General features: G+C 50.8%; 8 protein-coding genes across 8 annotated transcripts; 2 read left to right on the top strand and 6 right to left on the bottom strand.

The window, feature by feature from the left end:
• Positions 1-500: 500 nt before the first annotated feature.
• On the top strand, positions 501-1,952 carry C7974DRAFT_132089 (pectin lyase fold/virulence factor). The gene is made up of 4 exons (XM_046135401.1): positions 501-918; positions 968-1,127; positions 1,177-1,626; positions 1,679-1,952. The coding sequence occupies exons 1-4, from the start codon at positions 658-660 to the stop codon at positions 1,813-1,815; spliced, it is 1,008 nt and encodes a 335-aa protein (XP_046000489.1). The 5' UTR covers positions 501-657; the 3' UTR covers positions 1,816-1,952.
• Positions 1,953-2,125: 173 nt separating this feature from the next.
• C7974DRAFT_388566 (uncharacterized protein) lies at positions 2,126-3,651 on the bottom strand. The gene has a single exon (XM_046141289.1). The coding sequence runs from the start codon at positions 3,385-3,387 to the stop codon at positions 2,239-2,241; it is 1,149 nt and encodes a 382-aa protein (XP_046000490.1). The 5' UTR covers positions 3,388-3,651; the 3' UTR covers positions 2,126-2,238.
• A 465-nt stretch (positions 3,652-4,116) lies between these two features.
• On the bottom strand, positions 4,117-4,731 carry C7974DRAFT_388567 (uncharacterized protein). The gene has a single exon (XM_046141290.1). The coding sequence runs from the start codon at positions 4,456-4,458 to the stop codon at positions 4,129-4,131; it is 330 nt and encodes a 109-aa protein (XP_046000491.1). The 5' UTR covers positions 4,459-4,731; the 3' UTR covers positions 4,117-4,128.
• Positions 4,710-6,101, bottom strand: C7974DRAFT_132129 (uncharacterized protein). Its single transcript, XM_046135402.1, has 2 exons — positions 5,690-6,101; positions 4,710-5,636 (listed from the first exon to the last, which is right to left on the bottom strand). Exons 1-2 carry the CDS (start codon positions 5,918-5,920, stop codon positions 4,824-4,826), a joined length of 1,044 nt encoding a protein of 347 aa, XP_046000492.1. The 5' UTR covers positions 5,921-6,101; the 3' UTR covers positions 4,710-4,823.
• A 1,954-nt stretch (positions 6,102-8,055) lies between these two features.
• C7974DRAFT_304414 (lens fiber major intrinsic protein) lies at positions 8,056-8,988 on the bottom strand (the record flags this gene model as incomplete). Its single annotated transcript, XM_046137983.1, has 2 exons — positions 8,056-8,517; positions 8,635-8,988. 2 exons carry the CDS (start codon positions 8,986-8,988, stop codon positions 8,056-8,058), a joined length of 816 nt encoding a protein of 271 aa, XP_046000493.1.
• A 2,409-nt stretch (positions 8,989-11,397) lies between these two features.
• C7974DRAFT_132165 (pectin lyase fold/virulence factor) lies at positions 11,398-12,752 on the bottom strand. The gene is made up of 2 exons (XM_046135403.1): positions 11,958-12,752; positions 11,398-11,907 (listed from the first exon to the last, which is right to left on the bottom strand). Exons 1-2 carry the CDS (start codon positions 12,517-12,519, stop codon positions 11,477-11,479), a joined length of 993 nt encoding a protein of 330 aa, XP_046000494.1. The 5' UTR covers positions 12,520-12,752; the 3' UTR covers positions 11,398-11,476.
• A 591-nt stretch (positions 12,753-13,343) lies between these two features.
• C7974DRAFT_432024 (uncharacterized protein) lies at positions 13,344-16,003 on the bottom strand (the record flags this gene model as incomplete). The annotated part of the gene is made up of 3 exons (XM_046144817.1): positions 13,344-15,115; positions 15,169-15,511; positions 15,560-16,003. 3 exons carry the CDS (start codon positions 16,001-16,003, stop codon positions 13,344-13,346), a joined length of 2,559 nt encoding a protein of 852 aa, XP_046000495.1.
• A 4,115-nt stretch (positions 16,004-20,118) lies between these two features.
• Positions 20,119-22,214, top strand: C7974DRAFT_132194 (pisatin demethylase). The gene is made up of 5 exons (XM_046135405.1): positions 20,119-20,646; positions 20,693-21,064; positions 21,114-21,409; positions 21,461-21,947; positions 21,995-22,214. Exons 1-5 carry the CDS (start codon positions 20,341-20,343, stop codon positions 22,088-22,090), a joined length of 1,557 nt encoding a protein of 518 aa, XP_046000496.1. The 5' UTR covers positions 20,119-20,340; the 3' UTR covers positions 22,091-22,214.
• The last annotated feature ends 65 nt before the right edge of the window (positions 22,215-22,279 follow it).

A 22,279-nucleotide genomic window follows, 5' to 3' on the forward strand; every position in this document is an offset into this window, starting at 1 on the left:
GCGCGCTGGGTAATCGCCGTGGAGCTAAGCTGCTTCTCTGCAGCTGCAAGCGATCAAAATGCATCATCAACGTAACGGGAAGCTGCACGACAAACGGGAGGTACAAATGAGAGGTAGCGACAGACGTGGTGGCAGAAATTTGCTCATCTTATCGAATAATGAACAGAGATGAGGTGACGGCGCAGGCGGCAACCTTGGAAGCAGAGAGGTTCGTTTAGGGCTCCTGAGGTCGTTCATCCCGCATTTCTTCCCCGGCCGCCAAGAATTTCCAAGACGGTCGATCTTCCCTCTTCGATTCTGGATAATCTGGGGTTTGATTGTTCCACCACTCAATACGATCATGGTCAGCCATCGTGCATCTTCATCTCGTTGCTTGATGCCACCATCCGGCTTGTCAGCTTGTCGATGAGGAGTTGTAGCTGTGCAGAGGCGACATGCACTGCACGTGCGGACATGCAGCTTCCTTTCTCCAGTCAAGTGTGCGCCACGGCGCGGAAGAATTGCTACTGAGCCACCAGGGCGTTCCAACGACCCGGATTGAAGATGTTGTCACTCTGAACTAAACCCTGGACTATAAGTACCATGCTCAGTAGTGCGATATCCCAGTAGCCAGAGATCGGTCGGTCCTTTTCCATATCTGCTATCACCCTGGTCAAAATGAAGCTCTCACTTATCTCCATTCTTTCCCTTGCTTTCGTAGCAACGGCTTCTCCGTCAGGAGCCGACTACAACCTGGTTGGATTCGCCAAGGATAACCCAATTGGACCGACTACTGGCGGGGCTGGCAAGAACAGTCCGACCGTGACGGTCACCACAGTTCCGGAACTCATCGCAGCCGTTGCCGGCACAGAGCCAAAGATCATCATTGCCAAGGGCAAATTCAATTTGACTGCCCGCCTGCGACCCGGCAGTAACAAGGTATGTGAACAGAGAAGCAGATCTACTTGCATTTTCTAACCAATACAAGTCGATCATCGGTGCTGGCAAGGGTGCAGAGATTACCGGCGCTGGTATTACGATCGGGAATGCAACTAATGTTATCCTTCGCAACTTTGCTATTCGCAAAATCGTGGGCAACGATGGTATCACCATTCAAAACAGTACTCGCGTTTGGATCGATCACAATGGTAAGCATGATCCATTCTAATCCTGACGTTGCTTGCTAACGATCACTAGAATTCAGCTCCGAGATTTCTGTTGAAATTGGCCCCGACTACTACGATGGGCAATTGGACATCATCCGAGCCTCAGACTGGATCACTGTCTCCTGGAATTACTTCCACGACCACTGGAAGAGCTCCCTGATTGGTAACAGTGATGCTTTCAGGGCCATCGATTTTGGTTATCTGCATGTCACTTACCATCACAACTACTGGCGAAATGCCGGCACCCGCGGTCCTGCTGGCCGCTTCGGTCACCAGCACATCTACAACAACTTGTACCAGGATTTCTTGTACCAGGCTATCCATAGCCGAAGCGACAACCAGGTTCTTGTTGAGGGTAATGTGTTCACTGGCAAGACTAGGGAGGCTTTGAGCACCTACGGTCTCGTTATCCCTGAGGATAGCCCCAATAGCGGCCCTGACGGTGACTTCGAGATTGACGGATTTGCCAACCTCGGTGCAAGTAAGTCTTACTTCCTTAACACAATTGAGAGCACTCGTTAACACCTTTGCAGAGAACGACTTTGGCAAGGCAGGTGTGAACATCACACAGGTCGGAAACTTCACAAAGGCTCCCTACAAGTACAAGCTCACCCCCTTGAAGGAGGTCACCAAGGTCGTTAAGAAGGGCGCTGGTATCGGCAAGATCTAGACAAGACTTGTGACTGAGAATCGAAAATCGAACTGTAATGCTTGGCGCTGTTCGCGATCACTAGATTTTGCCTAGACTTGTATTGTCTCAGAGTCTTTAAAATTAACCAAATGTTACTCATTTAAGTTTTGTTGACCTTGAGCAACTAGTAAGAGGATGGTGTGTACTCGGGTTTGCATGGTGATGATATGGTCTGAAACTATTGGCTGGGTTGCAGGATGAGTAATGGTTCAAGACTAACATCAACGCTTGCCCTGAACTTGACTCTATCTCATTGGCACATGGATGGGTGCAAGTGAAGAAGTGAAGACTGAAATTAAGAATGTTCATTACCGATGTCAAAGCACCGTTTCTTATCTAAGACGAAACTCCATCCCATGCCAATACTTCCATTACTCTATTAGTCCTCCGCATGTAGTATTCTCAAGAGATTGTGACCCTCGTGATCGGCTGAGCCTGGGCTCTTGGTACATTGATGCTGAGAACACCCTCTTTGAAGCTGGCGCTGACCTTGCTAGCATCGATGCGTTCGGGAAACCTGTAAGTGCGCTCGAACGACCCACGAAAGCGCTCGTTGGCATCCTGTTGCTGCGCCGGGACCTCAGGCTGAGGCTGCGGCACGACTGCGGTTTCGGCGGGTATGGAGACCTCGGGATCTTCGGCGGTCTCAACGGGTTCAACCTCCTTCTCCTTTCCCTTAGGCTCGGAAGGTGTAGCGGGAGCGGACGCTGTTGAGAACAGTATGGAGGCTTCAGGGCCAAGATCTTCAAATTCGTCTTCGACTGTGGCTTGGTATGATTTGTGCGAAGATGTGTCGCTGTCGGGCGATCCAGGACGGATAGACTCGGTCTCGGCGGTATCGTCAAAGGCCTCAGCAGTGGATTCAGGGCCAGCGGTGGGCTCGAGCGTGATACCCTCCGTCGTCTCTTTCACTGTTTCTTCAGTGGTTTGCTTGACATCATGCTCGGATACCTCCTCAGTGGATTGCTCTGCTCCGGGTGTAGCTTCCGCTTCGGACTGAGCTTCGATCTGAGATTTAGTGCCCAACTCGGTGTTGCCAGCAATTTTGAGAGTGTTCTCGTCTATGACTTCGATGCTGATGTTGTGTTGCTCGAAGCCGGGAACTTCAGCATTCACTTGCCATCCCTGTTCGTTCTGAGTAACGGCGAACTGTGCCCTGAATGCACGTTTGCGGAGCTGTCGCTGGCGGTGGACTTCACGCTGAGCGGCAATGTGTGCCTCAATCTCAGCCTGGCGTTGACGATAAGCCTCTCGCTGAGCCTCGACGTGTGCCCGATATGCTTCGCGCTCAGCCTTGATCTGCGCTGCGCGTTGAGCCTCGCGTTCAGCCTCGACCTGTGCGCGGCGCTGTGACTCGCGGTCGATCTCGCTGACTATTTCATCTAGCTGGCTGAAGAAGCTGGCGAATGGTGAAGACTGGGGTTGGGGCTGAGACCGTTGGACGGTGCGGTAGCCGTAGGTGGGTCGTGACGAAGGCCTGCAGTAGCCAAATGGGTTGCACTGCGACGCCTGATATGCTTGCGCAAAGCTAGGGTGGATAACGTAGGCCATTGTTGGCGGTTTGAGGAATGCTGACTGGATTTCGTAGTATGGAAGGAGTATGGTGAGGGTTCACAGTGGCTCAAATATGCTGGAGATCTGGTCGATCAAATGTTTGGAACTGATGATGGGCCCTAGGAGAGCCGCGTGCAAGGATTTTATACCCATAGTGGCGGTATCGCAGGCAGCAGTCTGATTGCGAATCTTTGATTTGAAAGATGGCTTCCGTAAGAAGACAGATGATGCTGGAAAGCTGGAGACAGTTCGCGCTGCTTGGTGATGTTGCGAGATGGTCTGTGAACCAGCTCGAAGCTTCTACGTCAGGCCGTTGACGCTAGGGTTTATTCGGCCTAGCATCAAAACAGGCTCCAGTGGACTGTGGACCAACTACGCTTGCAAGCACATTCAATCCTCTATTTCTTGTACTTCACACGACCTGTCTCGTGGCAGCCACTGTGTACATTCGTCAAGTCTTGCGCCTATCATCATCGCAGTATCCCATCTGCGACCATCGAAGTGTACTGCCGGGTCGCCGATGGCAACTCAGCCTTACTTTGGTGATCTGTCGGCGATTCTCACGCGCAGTACACCTCATTCTGTTATTATCACCCTTGAAGATCTCCGGGTCTTTTGTCGGGGTCTCTTGCTTTCACTTGCTCCCCGTAAATGACCCAAGCTCAAGCTCAGCGCGCCCGCGGTTGCTGTATTCATGAACTTGTATACATCATTTTCAAGGTTGCATCCATGACGATTTCATGGAGGTGGAAACAGCTGACCGCTGCGCTCTGAATCAAGCCAGACAGGAGAGCTCACTCTCCGGACTTTGGCGTAGATATCATGAAGAGTCGTATTGTGGAATGGGATTTCCGGGCGCGGAGACGAGAGCGACCAATCATCCAGCTGTTTCTTCGATGCTCCAAACATGATTGAACCACATTTATAAGAATGTGCTTTATCTCTTATGCACGTATAACTGCTGCTGCGATAATTGCTGGGTAGGCTATGCAAGTCGTATAGTACCGCCTCAACAGCTTGATAGCGCCTCAGGTCTATCGCATCGGGCAGTTTCGTTAGCAGAATCATCTCGCATCGAGCCTCAAACACCGACCTGAGACAGTACCTGGAATTGGCAACCCCAAAGTTTCTATCGTACCACTGCCATGTTCGACTGCAATTTTGGATGCTTCCTCGAACATCTCCTGCAAATTGAAAAGAAAAAGTTGGACACTTGCCTTCAATAGCGTTGTACCAGCGCCAGCACTGATTTGCTATTTGCTCTTAGCTATCTATTTTGGGCACTGGCACCATCACACTCACTGCAACTATTGCGGATGATACATCTGAAGATGTCGAAACTCTTTGTGCTAGTTCGAATCATCTCGATCTAACTGAAGGTTCTAAATGAGAGGCACGAGTGATTCCCTAAAGCAAGCCCTTATGATTGAAGGCTATGTGTGACCAAATGCGGTCAGTCGCCAGAATGTTATCCCAGACTGCGTCTCCTCTTTGCAGTAGGTATCTGCGGCCAACAATTCGATGATCAGGCCCGGAAACAGATCAACTAAGCTGTACATAGGCGATCCACAAGGGTAAGGAATCCCTGGCATTCCTCCAGATGGTGAAATGGCCATAGATGGCCTGGATGGGTGAAATATTAGACTGGTGACTTTGATCTTGGACTTTGGTTCAAGCGTGGTAACGTTATGGTCGATATCATAAGCCCACTTCCATGAGGACGGCCCTAAAACATGTTTCTGTACATCTTCGGGTGCAATGGCAATATCCACGACTAGTTCCAGATCCTCGGTCGTCTCAATAAGCGCGGAAGATAGGATTGTGTGTTTGGAACCAGGTGTGCCTCTCATCTCCACAACGATGTCAGTGGATGCACGTGCATTTGACTTTGGCCTTCGTAGGATAGCTAAACGAATAGTGATGGAGTTCATCACAGGTTTCTCTGGAATGATTGGCTCGGACACCACCTCGAAGTGGTTTGCGATTTGGATCGAAAATTTCCAACCAAGCCAGTTGCTATAGGTAAGTGATGTAAGATCACACCGTTCACTGAGTGCGCAGTGATACCAGTTGAAGTCTGGCGCCGTCCCGAGGGTGCTTATAGAGAACCGATGAGTGCTCAGTGGCGCGCGTCGAATGCCCTCGGAGCCCTGGGCATCTCTAGACCTAGTGGAGGACGAGCGAGGTGGAGATGAAGATTGATTGCTGTACTGCGGCGGCGTATGAGGTTGGTAGCCTTGCGACGACTGCGCATGGTCAGTCTGTGGCCCTTAGGTAGACTTGTGTTGGTATTTCTCACCTGTGTCTCGACTCGAGCTTCATCATATGTCCTGCGCTCTTTTGGATCGGAGAGGACCTCAAAGGCAACACTAGCAAGCTTGAACAAGTGCTCGCGCTTGGTACGCTCTGTTGCTGATAGGTGATATGTCTTATCGGGGTGACATAATAGGGAGATATTATGGTATGCTTTCTTGATTGCTGCAAGGTCCGCTGAAGGGTCCACCTCGAGAGTTCGGTAGTGATCGAGCATATTGTTGTTGAACGAGTTTCGGTCTATTCGATGTACGCGCGAAGGCACTCCAGGTACGCAAAGTTTTCGCCAAGGTCTTACTAGTCTCTGAATATTTCATGTGTACCCGATTCGTAGGTGAAGGCAGGTCAAGGTAGGTCGAGGTAAGAGATCGCAAAGAATGGGCGAGCCAAAGTCTGTTTCGTACCCCTGGGACCAATTTAAATCAGCACTAGGACGCTCTATAGTCATCTTTGTTTATCAATCAAGATCGATTGCAGCGGCACTGGCTTCATAGTAAGAGTGACTACTCAGGTATAGTGAAGGCAGTCACGCCTGCTGTAAAGCTTTTGATCTGGAGACCCTTTAAGGTTGCCTTAACCCATGCGAGCGCTACGAGGCAGAAAGCCACTTGTCTATGTAGATATCTCTTACAGTAGAGCTCCAAAAAATGTAATAGTTGTGTATTAGATTACAGATGAGTTGGAGTGTTGTGTCAAGTTCGACTGAAGTGCGTCCAGTGACGTCACATGTAGGTACCTAAGTACCCAGGTAGACTCCTCAAGACCGGTTGACTGTCATACCCAGATATGCTTGTAATTCAAGCAGAAAATAGATCAAGCAACAGACCAAGAGAGAAATCCCGAGCAATGTCGCCACATCCTCGAGATCTTGCATACCTGTCTGTAGATATTCCGAGGTCGACAACGAAGATGTAGGAAATCGAGAAGACCCGTAAAGGAAATTATGTCATCCAAAGATCAATACAAGATATCCTGGTAACTGGTCTACTTCTTATACGCTGGAACAAAGCAAAACAATCTCCCCGCAGCTGGGATGAAGCGTCCACAGTAAAAATCTGTGACTTAGGTACTCACGGCTTGAATACCTCATTGCTATGACAAACACTAGGAATATTCACAGAGTGTGAGGGATGGTGCAAAGATCGTTGGAAGTGGCGGTAGTGGTGGTCCACAGGGTACCTATTGTCCGTAACACAGAGGAGCGGTAAACCTACCTAATCTGCTGTTCCCGTCGTTGTGACACTCATTATAGACCATCGAATAGAACTACGTACTATGGAGATCACGATCACCCGGTACTGCGCATGACCTAGTCTGTCAGTCGGCCTCCCACGAATCTTGCTCATAAATTGCTACCCAGCTAACCGCGACATGGTTCGAGCACTTGATGCTACTAGAAGCGTTACAATGCCCCGCAGTATCTATCCAGGGATCATGCTGGAGTGATCGATGCGGAGCGTTTCTCGGCACCTTCGTTGATCGGTTATGAGGTGTGGATCTTGATGTATCGCACCACCACCAGCGAAGTTTCCCCACGTATCTCAGCTTGCACGACGTGCTTGTGCATTACTGCTTGTAGCACATAGACGACGCTACTAATTGAACTCAAAAGATATCATACGATTGTTCGATGTCCGCGCAACATGCACCTCGCTCAGTTCGGATTTCATGTGGTGGTACACGCATCTCTTGGCCCGAAGAATCATCCGGATGTCTCAAAGGTGCATACCGAGCGCATGGCTTTCAGGGCCTGTGCATATCGAGAGACATCAACGTGAATGTGCGTCACCCGAGATAGGCTTTTAGCCATTGTCTGCTTTCTTGGAGTGGGCACTCAACAGCCACTGACACATGTCGGGTGGGTCAGTGGGCGACGATTTTGTGCATGCCGGTGCAACCTTGGAACGTTCCCGTTAGAGGTATCGTATACAATGGTGTGCGAATATGCCTTGAAATGTTCATTACTTCATTAAAGAGTGTAGGGGAATGGTAGAGATCATGCCCGCCATCCACCTGCTGTCTTATTGGTTCCTTACTCGGTTGCAGCCCAACAACCGGGGTCACACCTCGATCTTGCATTCCTCCATCGAAATGCCTTATTCCTACTGGTCCCCACAGTTTGGTAACAGAACCCCTGTCTCGCCTGTTTTAACGCATTATAGCAAAGTACATCGCAGTTGAAAGCCAATGATTGTGATAGGTCCGGAGTAAGGAAACTGTGATGCTGACAATGAAATCATAGGAAAATAACAGATCCTCTTCCTTCCGCGGATTACCGTTGTCGTTCCGCGGTGGCAGAATCCAAGATGGTGCATTTGCGTGAATGGGTGTGCGTCTTCTCTCCACATCTCGTTACTCTTGCATAGACTCTTGTCGAACCCACTTGATGAGCGCATATGCACCGCTGGCAAGGACTGCGCCCAAGAGGGGTCCGATCCAGTAGATCCAGTGGTAGCTGTCAAAGCCAACAACAACAGCGGGACCAAAGCTGCGTGCAGGGTTAAGACTGCCACCTGTGAAGTAAACACTGCACATCTCGGCGATGAATAGCGAGAAACCGATGTACATGGGTTTCGCGGATCCACCCTTAAGCATGAGGATGGTGAGCACGAGTTGAGCAGTGACAAAACACTCCAGAAACAGCCCACGGGTCACCGACATGGATGGGTCGAGTGAGGTAGCAATGATGAGTGGGCCTGGCAACAGACCACTCACGAAGCCAGCAGCTGCCATGCCAGCAATCATCTGAGAGATGATCGTTTGGATTGCACGGTGCCAGGTGATCTTTCCAGTGAGGAAGAGGGCTGTGGTTACCTGAATTACCGAATTAGCTCTAGTCATGCAACTCGTTATTACTGTTGGTGTGAACAGCTGAAGACGCTGTGACATGGAGTGGGGCTTGGGAAGCACAGGGTGCTCGACTGAACGTACCGCAGGATTAAACTTTCCTCCACTGATGTCTGCGAAGATTGCAACGTTGATGGCGAGAGATATACCGAAAGCGAATGCGATGTAAATGAGTTTCGAGACATCAGGTGCTGGGTTCTCGGAGCTGGTGAGCTGCTGGGTTCCAGCAGCATTGAGTGCAATTTGTGTTCCCGTGAAAGCAAGGAACAAGAACATGAACGTTCCGATCAGTTCCCCCAGAAAGGCCGCAATTTCTCGGCGAACAGTAGAGTGCGCTTTAGGTGCCAACTCTGACGGAGCTGCGGTCGAAGGCTCATGAATAGGTAGAGTTGGGTCTCTACTGTTGTGTTTCTCAGCCGCTGTCTCTTTTCCTGTCATGAAAGACATTAGACTGTGCTTGCTTCGGACGGTCATAATGATATGCTGATAGTAGAGACAAATGCTGAGCTGAAGGTACTGCTATGAATGAGGATCTGTATTGCACTGAAACGATAGCTCGGGTAAGAGGGAGCATTATATGTGTTCGCTCAGATGTAAGGAGCCCAAGTAACATGGACCTAGGAGCGCCTGTACAACTTAGTCAGGGATCGCCGTACGAGCCTGAGCAGATCGTGCTTCTGCTCGACGGTGTGGGTGATGTTCGCCGGGTCTGCGCGGGCCTATCTGCTGACCTAGCTTGTACCAATAGAGAAGACGTTCCCTCTGCAGGGCTTCGCAATTTCGGTGCAGAACGCAGCAATTGGAATGCGGACCGATGAAGAACGATTTTACAGAACGTCATCCTTTCAACTCATGCAGAGCCTAGCCTTCAGTGCCAGGATCTTCAATGCGTAGCATCGTGATCTCGGTCGTGGATGTGCTTCTCTTGCGTATGCCTCGTGCTGCAACTTGGACTTAGCTGTCAACGGTGACCGCATAATGCCTGGTGGTATAAGCGGAATGCTTGCATGCTCACAGCCTCAAATTGCCATGATCGAGGACCAGAAACGCGTACGCGTGTCATGCATTGACGCTCGAGGATGTTCGATGTTGCTTTCAGAATGCCGTTCGTGGCCGTTGTTTAGACATGCTTCGAAACATTAGTTGCCACAAGTACCCAGTCTCCATGTTTTCAGCCTCATAAAGCGCCACGTTAGGCCTCCCACCATGGAGTCATGCTGCGATTGCTGTCGAGCGATGAGCGCAGCAATTAAAGGGCGCGCGATATTAGGGCAGAACAGTGCAGAGCTGCGTGAGACCGCGTCCTCGAAGCGTACCAACTTTCCCAAGAAAAGAGACTTACGCGGGAGGCCCCGCAAGGCCCACAACCCGCGACCAGGTTATCCCTCCTCCATATGCAGTGCCATGAATCCTAGCAGACTGACGAGAGCGCCATGCGAGGAGGCTTAGCTCCAACTTCCAGATGTACCCAGATGACAGCTTTGTTGTACACGCACATGCCCCTTCGCTGCCGGACAGTCTGCCGGAAGGTTCTTCGTCCTGTCCCAAGTTTGACTCGGAATGTACTATGCTGTCATCGCGGACTCTGCTCAAGCGAACAACAGCCCATACCGTTTGAAGTATACGCATCCTGCTTCCTGGCGCTCATGAACGCAAAGCACCGCCCGGCCTGTGCCATGAGGTCCACAAGAGCGATTTTGCGTCTTGAAAATTGTTGTCTACACAGTGCGTGCGTAACTGATGGTAAGTGCGAAGTCGTGTTGTCAAAGCAAGGGCGGCGCACAAGATCGATTCTCACGCCACTGGCAAGATCGTCACCCTATGGATACACTCGACCTTCCTGTGCATCTCCATTAGCTAGACGTGGTTGTAGGACTCGACCATGCCAGTCTGGGTCCAGGTAAATCCATCCGCGGCATCCAATCTGACTCTGTGATTATGCAGCGTCTCGAGAAATGTCTGTACGCTGCTCAAGGCTTTCAACTTAGAGCCAGATCATGATTTGCAAGGTAGGGTGCGGCTTCTTTAGCGGGGGATGCCTGAGCTAGGCAAACGTAGACGAGCGTTGACCACCGTTTCACGATCGACAGCTTTGACACAAGCGGTACAGGCGGGAGACAGCCGAAAAAAAGCTGTGCCTGTTTCAAGCAAATCGTCCTCGGAGGGTATAGGCAGCGATGCGTTCTGTACTCTGATTACAGGTGTAGAACTCCTAGCGACACACGTGCTGCAATAAGAGCTTCCAACGGGGATTTCTTTCACACGCAGGCGGATTGCTGAAAATGCTGCGGACTCGGTCAGCTGAAAGATATCAGGGAAAAGCAGAATCATGGCGCGCTCATGGTTTTTCATCCTCAAATATTCATCGAACTACTAGACCAAACTCGAGACGATAAACATGTACTAGAACATTACGAGCGCGTTGGACTGCTGACGGTCTGGTGGCAGTTGATGGAAGGAGCGAGCGAACCCCGAAAGCGAAGCTTGTGTTGCGGCGTGCGCAACCGCCAACTGGCGACCGCTCCGCCGAAACTCTCAACATTGGAAGCCTTGACAACGTACCTGCACCCACCGCAACGACGAAAGTTGCGCCATCGACTGACGCAGCCGAGCTCGAAGGCCTCCAATCTCGCACCAGAGGCCTTAGGACCAAATCGAAGAGCCCTACAAATCCATACTGTCCCCCCCCCACCACTGCTTCGCAACAACTTCTCGATAGGGGACATGCATCTGTTGACTCTACAACCACTGGAGGGCCCGGAACAAAGTTCGACATTGTTATGAAAATTACAGCTACCTTGCCTCGTCTATGTCTCAAAGCTGCCACTCAGGTACATAGATTCCGAGGCCTACCTAGGTAGGCGCGACCCGTCATCCTCGGGACCCGGCACGTGTTCAACGCCATTACGATTACTAATGTTCGGAACTAAAAGTATTCCGAGTCCACCCAGACTTCTTTCTCAAAGTTGCGTCCAAACACATCTTCCATGTTGATCGGCTTGCTAAGCTGCGAGCTGAAGTTCGCTCTTGGTCCTGCTGCACCAGGGCCATAGTTCTTGTACTCTTGGTACACCACGTTGGTTACCGGCTGTACATCATCCCATCTTGTCCACCCTTCCGGTCTTACGACATCACCCAAAAAGCTCCTTTGGAAAATAGTCCGACTATATTGGCGCCATGGACGGCCGAGGTATGTGAGGTTCGTACCCCGAACATCTGCTTTGTTGAAGACGTAGATGCTGGTGTTATTCGCCGCTTCACGACCATTCGCCGTGATATATCCGGGGCCGATTGATTCGATGTCGACTTTGTCGAACCAGGCGGATGCGCGCAGACCAAAGATGAAATCTACTGCACCTGATAATGGTTAGTACCTTGCTCCCCAGTCATCGCTGCCGCAGACATACCGTTTATGAATGTCTTTGCGTAAATCTGACGCCCTTCATTGGCGTAGACGGTGTCCTGGTAGCCAGTGAAGTTGCAGCCGTAGAAGCCTTGATTGGTATTCTGTGCACTAAGCGCAAGTGCTTGACCACCGGTTTTGGCTGCACCGAAGGTGTTGGCAATGTTCAGGTTGTACAGCTTGACATTCGAAGTCCAGAGCCGGACAGTTGCCGTCGCATCGTTATTCGCCAGACCTGGTACTTGACGAGATAAGTTGCCCGTAATGGTGACTTGATTGTCTTTGTACGAGCGGGCATCTTCGGTGTAGCCTTGCACAGTGAGAGGCCCATTAAGAGAAGGAATGTACACCTGCTCAGTGTATATCCCAGGAGCAATATATATTGCCTGCGCTGATGTTGTGTTGGCCAAGGCAGCGACTGCAGCGCCAACGGTTCGGTAACTATCTTGAAGCTTCCCAGAGGCATCCACTACCAGTGCGCCCCTAGGAGGGGTAATACGCTCATTCTTGCTGAGTGCGTCGGTTAAAGAGGCCAGGATGGCAACAACAGGGAGGCGGAACAACATCGCGGATGGCTTGAAACTTTTCGAGTACCGAAGCAACGCGGTTATAACACCTGTGTACTATAATTGAAACCTTGACAGATGACCGATTCTGTGGGTGCAATATAGCAAGGGGTTGCTGTAATTGGAAAAGGGAGCAAGTATAAGTCTATAACCCCGAATTCTTCGGTACTACAATTTTAAGGTCTTGTCCCAAGACTCTTGTTTTCCCAGGCAGGATGGGTCGGCCATTTGCAATTTCGTAGTTTCTCCGGTCCTTGGCCACGTCCAAGCCACATCATGTAGGCGTTGCGTTTACTACGTATGTTGTGTGCAAATGTAGCCGAATATCATGACGCGGTGGACATAAATATATTAGTATGGGTTGTAGTGCGGTTACTGGTGGTCAATGGAATCCCACCAATAACATTTTGCCACAGATCTTCCAGAATCTGAGCCGGGTCCTGTCATCGTCCTCAATTGCCGAAATTTACTCATACTTGACCATGAGCCAAGAGGCCTTCGCTTGTTGCTGCACAACCTGCAGGTAGTGGGCTTGGATCAAATTGCAAGACTGGTGGTCCAGGCACGCTCGTGCCGTCGCACTCCGACTACACACCGAATGCGAAAAGCAACAGAGTCCCATATTAGAAGTGATGATGAGTAAAGGCGAGAGAAACAAGAATATTGAGTAAGATTCAGATGACATTATTATCAAGGAGCGTGATCCAATCACGACTGAGTGGTCATGACAAAGCCTACCTAGACCCTGAACACCTTAAAAGTGGTCATTCTATCGTGTAATTAAAAGAGTGGTATAAACATAGAAACGAAAAGTGCACCGAAGATCAGGCGCGGAACTTCTGAGCTCCTGTCTTCGCCGTTGTGGATGGCGACGTGTTCAGGTCCTTCACAGGTCCAACACCTGGTAGCGGCTTGAAATCCTCGGCGTTCGGCCAATCTCCTAGACGACCCGGGTCGCCGCCAATGCGAACCCATGTTGCATGCGACGGCACGCCGTCGCTTAGAACGAACATGCGGTACCAGCCTGGTGGTGCGACATAAGGACCGGGAGGTGCGGTAACAGTGCAAGCGGATCCGCCACACGAAAAGGTAGGGAAAAGGACACGTGCGCCCATCGAATTACCATGGGTGCTGGCCTCGGAGCCGAGGAGCGAGACCTTGATATTTGAACCACCAGTGACCGTGAACGGGTATGCTACACCATTCATCCAATCCTTGTTTTCAATAGTGAACGCGGGACGAGGCTTGCCTGAAAGCAGGTACGGAGGCATGAAGACCTCAAGACGATACTCTTGAGGATGCGTCTCATCTTCCGGGTCAGATCCAGAAACGAGGATGCGACCATCGTCCATGAGCACAGCCTCAGAGTGGTACATACGCGCAATTGTGGTATTGGCCATAACGCTCATGCGGTGATGCTTTGGCTTGCTCGGGTCGTAAAGGACCGCGTTGAGATTTGACATGGAAGCAAGGCCAAAGCCCGCTACACCTTCTTCCGCGCCATTGAGGATCATGAAAGTACCATCAGGTAGTGTCACCATACAGGTCAAAACACGTCGAGATGGCATACGCTCGAGCGTCCACTCAGGGTTAGGCAGGTCAGGCTGAGTTGTAATGCAGTTGTCGATGCCCCAGGCTGGTGCCATTCCAGCACCTCCGCAAACAAGGATCTCAAGAGGCTCCGAATAGGGGGCCACCTGTGGAAGAAGAACCATAGTACCCTCCAAAGGATAGGTACGGCCACCTCTGTCGTCGTTGACTGTGGCAGGAGCCTTTGGTAAGATCTTGATCGTGTCAAGTGTTTGCGGGTCCAGAATACGGGCTTCGTTGTAATACTGGATCAGGATACCACTGGAGGGCAGTACAGCCAAGAATGGATAAAGGTTGTTCGGGTCGGTATCGAGCAAGTATTGGGCATGCTTGAGCGGTCCAACACGAGGAAGAATCTCCATGTTTGGAACTGGAGGACCATTGGAGCCGTTCTCGCCGCCGACAACGAGGATCGATCCGTTTGGCATGATCAAACTAGTTGGGTACCACCTTGTAGTTTGTAGACTGATTTCTTGGAAGTTCTCTTGCCAGTCGTTGGTTCCATTGACACCGAGTTGTCCGTCGGGCCAATACAAGCGAACACCGAACAACGAATCGCCAGACCAGCCACCGATGTTGATGACTCGCCCTGCTCGATCAGGCATCGTTAAACTAGCAGCGCAGAAGACATCGGTCTTGAGGCCATTCATTTCGCGGAAGGCATGATATATGTCGGTTCCATCACCAATAGAAGGGTCCAGTTCGTACGCACCAGTACCGTTGGGGCCAGTCCCATGCTTCTCAAGGAAAGAGACCTTACCGTTGATGAGAGGCTGTGAGATGAGCGGAATCACAGGGCTTCCAACGAGGAAGTCGTATCTTCCGGCGGCAGCACCTGTAGGGTAGTTGAAGACGTATAGCGGGTCTCCTTCAGTGTATTTGTACCAGGTAAGTCGGTTGCCTTGGCCACAGATAGCTTCAGGGTCGCCAGGGCAAGGGATGTTACACTCTGTTTCCGGAGCCGGTTGCGATCCCTTTTCGACCATGTGGTCTATATCGCCGCAATCTACTCCTGGTTAGCGACACGATTTTAACAGAAATCCAAGTCTTGGGTCTTACAGCACTCGACGCCATACTCCATTCCGGCTGCCATGTAGCCGTACTTGGCACACCTGTTGAGACACCACTCTGGGCTGTTTCCTGTCAAGTTGGTCATCTTCCAGGGCAATGGCTTCTGCCAATCTAGACCGAAGCTCGTCGCGCAGCCTTGGTAAGTCCAGTTTCCAACCTTCTCAGTGGGTGCTGCGACCTTAGTGATCTTGAGTGTCTCTTGACTTGAGTACACGGTCAAGCGGTTGCCTCCACCGCACATCTGTGCAGAGTTACCACCACAGGGAGTGTTGCATTCAGCATCGTCATTGGCAAGAACTGCGGACATCCGTAGTGCGGAATCGCAGAAGCACTATTTTCAATCAGATTTTGGACAAATCGTGGACAAACGTAAGCTTACCTGTGTGTGATATTCCATACCTGCGACATCGTAACCCTGGCTAGCACAGGTGCTTGAGCAAGAGGCGATTGTCATCTGCTGGTCTTCGGGCTGTTGTTGGTTCTGCATTATGCGGAAGCCGGGACCATCGACATAGCAGCCCTTGTACTCAAATCCCTCCGGAAGACCCGTGGGAACAGGCACAGCGCTGGATGATGACACTGTAGTTGACGATGGCGGAGGCTCATTGCCAAGGTAAAACCGGTAGAGCGAGAGACGGTTGGGACCACCGCACATCTCAGTCTGATTACCATTGCAAGCCATGTTACACTGCGCCTCACCATCGGGTGCTGGAGCACCGCCAGCTACGAGTCTGTTACCGCAGTAGCATTCCCCTGCATACTCCGTACCAGCAAGAATAAAGCCTGCTGCACGGCAGGCGGTCTGACACTTTTCGTTTGTCATCGGGCCCTGTACAGCACCACCATTGGGGAGCGAACGACCACCAGTTCCGTCAACGGTACAGCCTTCATACTGCCATCCAGTCTTTGGCTCGGGAGTTGGAGTGGGAGTGGCACTCGAGATTGTAGTATTCTGTTCGACAGAGGCAGAGGTGGTAGCGTCCAACAGGCTTTCAATAACGGTAGCATTTGGCGACATTGTCGTAGTGGTATTGCCTGCCAAAGTAGCGATTGTTGTGGCGTTCAAGGAAAGAACTGGTGTCGATGTCTCGGTTGGAGTTTCCGTTATGGTGGCATTCGATGGCATTGATGTTGTGGCGTTAAGAGAAAGAATTGGTGTAGATGTTTCTGATGCAGTTTCCGTTGCGGTAGCATTTGATGGCATCGAGGTAGTGGCGTTAGAAGAAAGGATTGGTGTAGATGTTTCCGATGCAGTTTCCGTTATGGTAGCGTTCAGTGAAACCGACATAGTCAATGTTTCGGACGCAGACGTGGTGATACTAGCATTCAGCGATGTCGAGGTACTCGAAAGATCCAATGCAGTCACAGTCGACGACAGATTCGCTGACAAGGAAGCGGTTGAAGTGATGTGCGCCTCCGAGGATGTTGCATTCGTCAACAAAGTCGAGGTTGAGCTGATCTCAGACGTTGTGGAGTTGAGATTTGCAGTGCTGCTGGACGAATCTGAAGAAGCGCTTGAGGTTTGCTGATCGGAGGAGACTGTGGAAGTCACATGTGATGTCGATGTAGACGAAGGTTCCTCCGAGGCAGATTCAGCCGAAGTTGAGTGTTCGCTGGAGGCTGAAGCGGAAGAGCTAACGGTAGTGGACTGGCTCTCTGATGCAGAGCTACTGCTGCTGCTGCTGGAGTCATTGACCTCTGACGAACTGCTGGTCGAAGCATGCAGCTCCGAAGATGTGGATTGAGTAATAGAAGATGATAACGTGGGAGTCAGTGACTCCGAGGTTGGTGTCGGCGAAGGTGTTGAAGCAGCTGTCGATGAAACGCTCGAGCTTGATGACGACTTAGGCTTCTCAATATACTCATAGATGTTGATGCGGTCTGGACCACCGCAGAACTGCTTGTTGTTGCCGGTACATCTCATGTTACAGCCATCGTCCTTGGGTTCGTGACCATTGTTGAGCGTGTTGCCACAGTAGCCTGTTAGCCTGGTCAGTTGCTTCTATAATAGCAGAGGCGTAAAACTTGCATTCTGCACCATACTCAGTGCCCGAAAATTTGAAGTCTTGCTTTCGACATTCAGCTGTACAGCTTTGTGCGCTGTTGTTTTGACCGCCACCTTGCACACCAACAGCTTGCGACAAAATACGCGCATAAGTCAAATCCGAGTAGCAACCACGAGCAGTCCAAACATGGTCTGTACCGTCTTCGATTACGGGGGCGCTAGATTGAGCAGGTGCTGTTGCAGAACGTTCGTACACAGATATCCGGTCTGGTCCACCACATGCTTCGCCCGGCGCACCTGAGCATGCCATATTACAGCCTTCTCCATTAGGAGCTGGTCCACCGGGGGTAGCAATGCTGTTTCCACAATAACATTCAGAACTGTGAGACGTAGTCAGTGGAGGGTCCGTTGTATTCCTTGTGGTATTGAATACCTGTATTCGGTAGCGGCTAAGCTATACCCAGCAGAAGAACAGAAGTCGATACATTCTTCAGCATTCTGATTATCACCGCTTGCAAAAGAAGCACCTTGCAGCGATCTTTGACCGACAGCGTCTCTGCATGATCGTCAGTGAGGATCTCCTGGCCAGGCCGCTGCTTGCATCTGACAAGGGGCGGCGGGTAAAGTAGATCGTACGTGTAACATCCTTTGTACGACCACCCACTTGGTAACGAAGCGGGAGGACCGAGACCTTGGCGTGCAACTAGATTAGCATTGGAACCTGTGTAAAGCATTGACAAGCCCAGAGTGGCAGTTGCCAAAGACTGAAAGTACCCCATGGTGGGCAAAACGGTCAAAGACCAGTTGACAGGAGAACAAAGCGAAGCGTCCTGAACAACTGGAGATGCTGACTGCGACTCTTTGAATGAATAAGACGTGGGTCCATCCTCTGCTCAGCTCCTGACTCCAAAAGCCCAAAAGATCAGTGCTCGATTGGCTTGTCGAAGGCTGGCTTAACCTTCACGCCACTGATGCTGTCAAAAGGGTGTAGAGTGGCTCACCATGTGATCTTGAGGCTGTCAGCTCTGACAACAAACGCGGCTGAGCTCAAAGTGTCCAATCAGTATCTCGGTCTATCGAGCTCATGCACAAGGCTACAGCTTCGGAATAATGATAAGCTCGCATGGAGACCCTTCTGGACCATGGACCCGGCACAGCGACGCCTTCACCCCCACCATCACGACACTCGCGGCACCCTGTCAATCTCGACACAGTCTAGCAAGATTATTCATGTCCCAACTACGCTATGGATACGACCTGAAGATTCAGGGTATGTTAATTAAGCGAGACTGGCCACTAAATAGAGTCATGTAAGGCTCAACGCGTGCGTCGCGCGATTCCGCATTTGGTAAGCTGGAGAGGTGCAAGGTACTAGCGGCGGTTCGGTAGATCATCCGACGATAACGATTTGTGCCCAGTGCGAAATAGAACGCCAATGCTGGCTGCACTACAGATCCTCGGCACGGGACTAGAATCTTGATCAGGAAGGCCCCTGTGGAAATTACGGGTCGCTAGTAGACGATACTCGTTTTATGCAAGAGGAGAGCGGGAAAGCAAGCCAAAGGCGGAAGCGACGCTGTAGTTGTGCGTCAAAAGCGAGATTATGCAGCCTCCACGTAGCTATGCGGCACAGCATGCCTCGTGCTCTGCCGTGTTTATAAATAATTTGCATGCGCTGCGATCGCATCGATAAATTGGCCAAACGCTTCTGTTCCTGCACTTTTGCAAGCTGAGGTCCCCGGGGTCATCTCTGCGTCGCCAAGCCCTCTTCTATCGCACGGCGTGATTGCGTAGTGGCAAACCCTTATTCGGGGAATTCCCCACACCGGCAGCATTCGATAGTCACTTTAAACGGCTACTGCTTCTCTGGTAGCGATCGTCAGTTTACTGTTACATGTGACGACTTTCAGCCTTGCGAACCATGGGACATTTCGAAGGCTGAAACGGGATCTTGTATGTGCGCTGTTGATGTACGACAGCCTGACGTTCACGATCCCCACAATGCGGCTGAGTGCAGATCTCGCTCGATCCTCGCCAATTGTCAACTGCCTAGGTAGCTACTGCGTGACCGGAAGTCCTTCGGAAGCGCTACGGACCACCAACGAGACTTCGGAATATCATTGCAACTTCCGGTCTCCAAACAGAGTGCTTTGACGAACACGAAATCTAGAACCACTGACAGTCGGTGAGGGACGAGTCAGCGCATTAGAAAATCCTATCATCTTGGCCGTTGCGAAGGACCGATCGTTCAGAGAGTCAAATAAACCTTGTGGACAAGACCAGATTCACAGGTGTCGTCGAACCTTCGATGGTAATGAAGCTCAACGCCGAATACCTGTACTTCTAAGTGGTGTAGCCTCTACACATCGATGTCTCGGGAGGAGATCGATGGTGGGGAGTCACACTAGATTGCGACAATTTCCCTGGTCTACCAAAACTTGCGCCATGTTGACCCTTCTCCAGAAATAACACCAAGCCTCAACTACTTTCAGCTGTGACCGCCTAGTGCCCTGATGCATTGGTACCCATCGATATCTCAGCTAGAGGAACCCATGACATACTGCAGGTCATCACATGATGTATGTATGTATTGTAGAGTGCTACGTACTGTATGTATTCACGTGCCATGCAGGAACTAAAGAAAAGACTGCAGGAGCTGACATGCATGCAGAGCTAAGCAGGTGGATCAATGTTGCAACGAGTGACCTGGAGGAAAGCTGTGGCAGGGTTGTCCAAGAGGGTAATTACGCCAAGCCCAATCAGCATGCCATGCTTTGAGGGATTGTGTTGGGCAGTGGGCACAGTGCATGGGTTCAAATAAGCCCCGAAGACATCTGGATGGTGCAGATACGAATGAAGACAGGGGGTGGATGATAAGGGACAAAGCTAGGGAAGGTGAGAGAGGCTGCAAAGTAATATAAGCAACAAGACCTGATCAATACTCCCATTGCACGTGGTATAGGAAGTTCCCCCGCTGTGATGACAAGCAGGCATTGCCGCCGGCATCGCATTGCCGGCGTCGTAAGCGGAATGTGCGGGATTTGCGATGAACCCCTCAGCGGATTGGAACCGCAACACCAGGATATGGTGCGACGAAACATCGTCAATGAAAATGCAAAACGAACATCGCACAACCACTTTCCTCGGAATCTGCGATGATTGACGACCTCCTCGCAAAGCTGTCCTTTTCCTCCGTTGTCACATTCGGTGCGGTAGCGCTTCTTGCTTGGCTCCTGCACAACAAGTATGGCACTGGATTGAATCACGTACCTGGGCCGTTCCTTGCCAGCTTCACCGACTTCTATCGCCTTGCTGTGGCCCGGGGGTATCGCCCAGAACGCTGGCACATCGAGCTGCACAAGACGTATGGCGATTTCGTGCGGATAGGCCCACGAACGGTGCTTTGCTCAAGTAACAAGGCAGCAAAGAAGATATATGCGCTCAATGCTGGCTTTGTGAAGGTCGGTAACAAGAACTAGTGCAGATACCGGCTGATTCCAAGTACAGTCCGACTTCTATACTGTGCAACAGACGTTGGCAAGGGGCGTTCCCCTCAAGACGCTATTCACGTCAACAGACGAGGTCTTTCATGCGAAGCTGCGACGGTCTGTCAGCAGCGCTTATGCTATGACCTCTCTGGTTCAATTTGAACCTCTGGTAGATTCCACGACGATCGAGTTTCTGAAACAGCTCAAGCAGCGTTATGCTGACAAGCCCGGCGATCACGGAATCGTTGATCTAGGCGCATGGCTTCAGTACTATGCGTTTGACGTGATATGTGAGTTGACATACTCGAAACGGATGGGCTTTGTAGACCGTGGGCAAGATGTTGAGAATATCATTTCGAGTCTGGAGTGGCTTTTGAGTTACGCTGCTGTGGTAAGACTTTTCAGAAAGAGAGGCTGAACTTCACTCACAACTGCATCAGATCGGTCAGATGCCTATTCTTGATAAGCTGTTCTTGAAGAACCCTGTCCGACGCTGGCTGAGTGCGCGTGGTCTTATACCGAGTACGCCAGTTGCCGTCTTTGCAAGCAAACGGATCCAAGAGAGCAGGACTGTTGAGTCTGAGAATGGAACGCTGGCTGGAAAACAATCACGACGTGACTTCCTTTCTAGATTCCAAGAGGCGCATAAAAAAGACCCAGAGTTCATGAGTCAAGAGCGTGTGCTTGCACTCACTGTTGCAAACATGTTTGCTGGCTCTGACACCACTGCCATCTCGTAGGTCGAACCACACCCTTCAAGAGACACATCTTGCTGATTGCTGTTGAGGTTTCGAGCGATATTCTACAACCTTATTCGTAACCCCGCAAAACTCGCTAAGCTTCACGCTGAGTTCGATGAACTAGAATCTTCGGGTATTTTTGAGCGAGGGAATCCACTGGTCGCCTGGAACGATGTGAGAGAGCTGCCCTATCTAAGTGCTGTCATCAATGAGTCGTTAAGAATACATCCCGCGGCAGGGTTACCGCTAGAAAGGATTACACCGACTGGGGGTATTCAGCTTGACGACACTTTCATTCCTGGAGGGACTAATATTGGATGCAGCGCATGGACTTTACACCTGGATCAAAACCTCTGGGGTCAAGACGCGGACTGTTGGAGACCAGAAAGATGGATTGAGGCAAGTGATGCGAAGAAAGCCGAGATGAAAAGCAGTATGTTTGCCTTTGGTGCTGGCTCTCGAACTTGCATTGGAAAAAATGTCAGCTACTTGGAGATGTATAAGTTGTTACCGGCGGTGCTGCGCAGCTTCGACGTGAGTCCTAACATCCATTGCGAGAATTGTCACTGACTGGAGAGCAGATTCAGTTGGCTTGTCCCGACAAAGACTGGACATTTCACAATGCCTGGTTCGTCAAGCAGAGTGGCTTCCACGTAAAGCTACACTCAAAAGGTTAAGTCTAAGTGGACCTGCGGATGCCTTTGATTGAATGCTCGGGTGCTTCAAATGTGTCGAAAACTCGAGCATCGCACGACACCAGAAAACCTAAAACAGAGTGACGTCATTCTTTAGCCTTACTGACACCGGCTGTGCACCCTTTGTTCTTGTGACACTCCTTCTGGCAGCTATTCTGTCGGTGGAGTACT

This window comes from Boeremia exigua (genome assembly GCF_020726555.1).
Source record: "Boeremia exigua strain MPI-SDFR-AT-0100 chromosome Unknown C7974scaffold_3, whole genome shotgun sequence".
Taxonomy (NCBI): domain Eukaryota; kingdom Fungi; phylum Ascomycota; class Dothideomycetes; order Pleosporales; family Didymellaceae; genus Boeremia; species Boeremia exigua.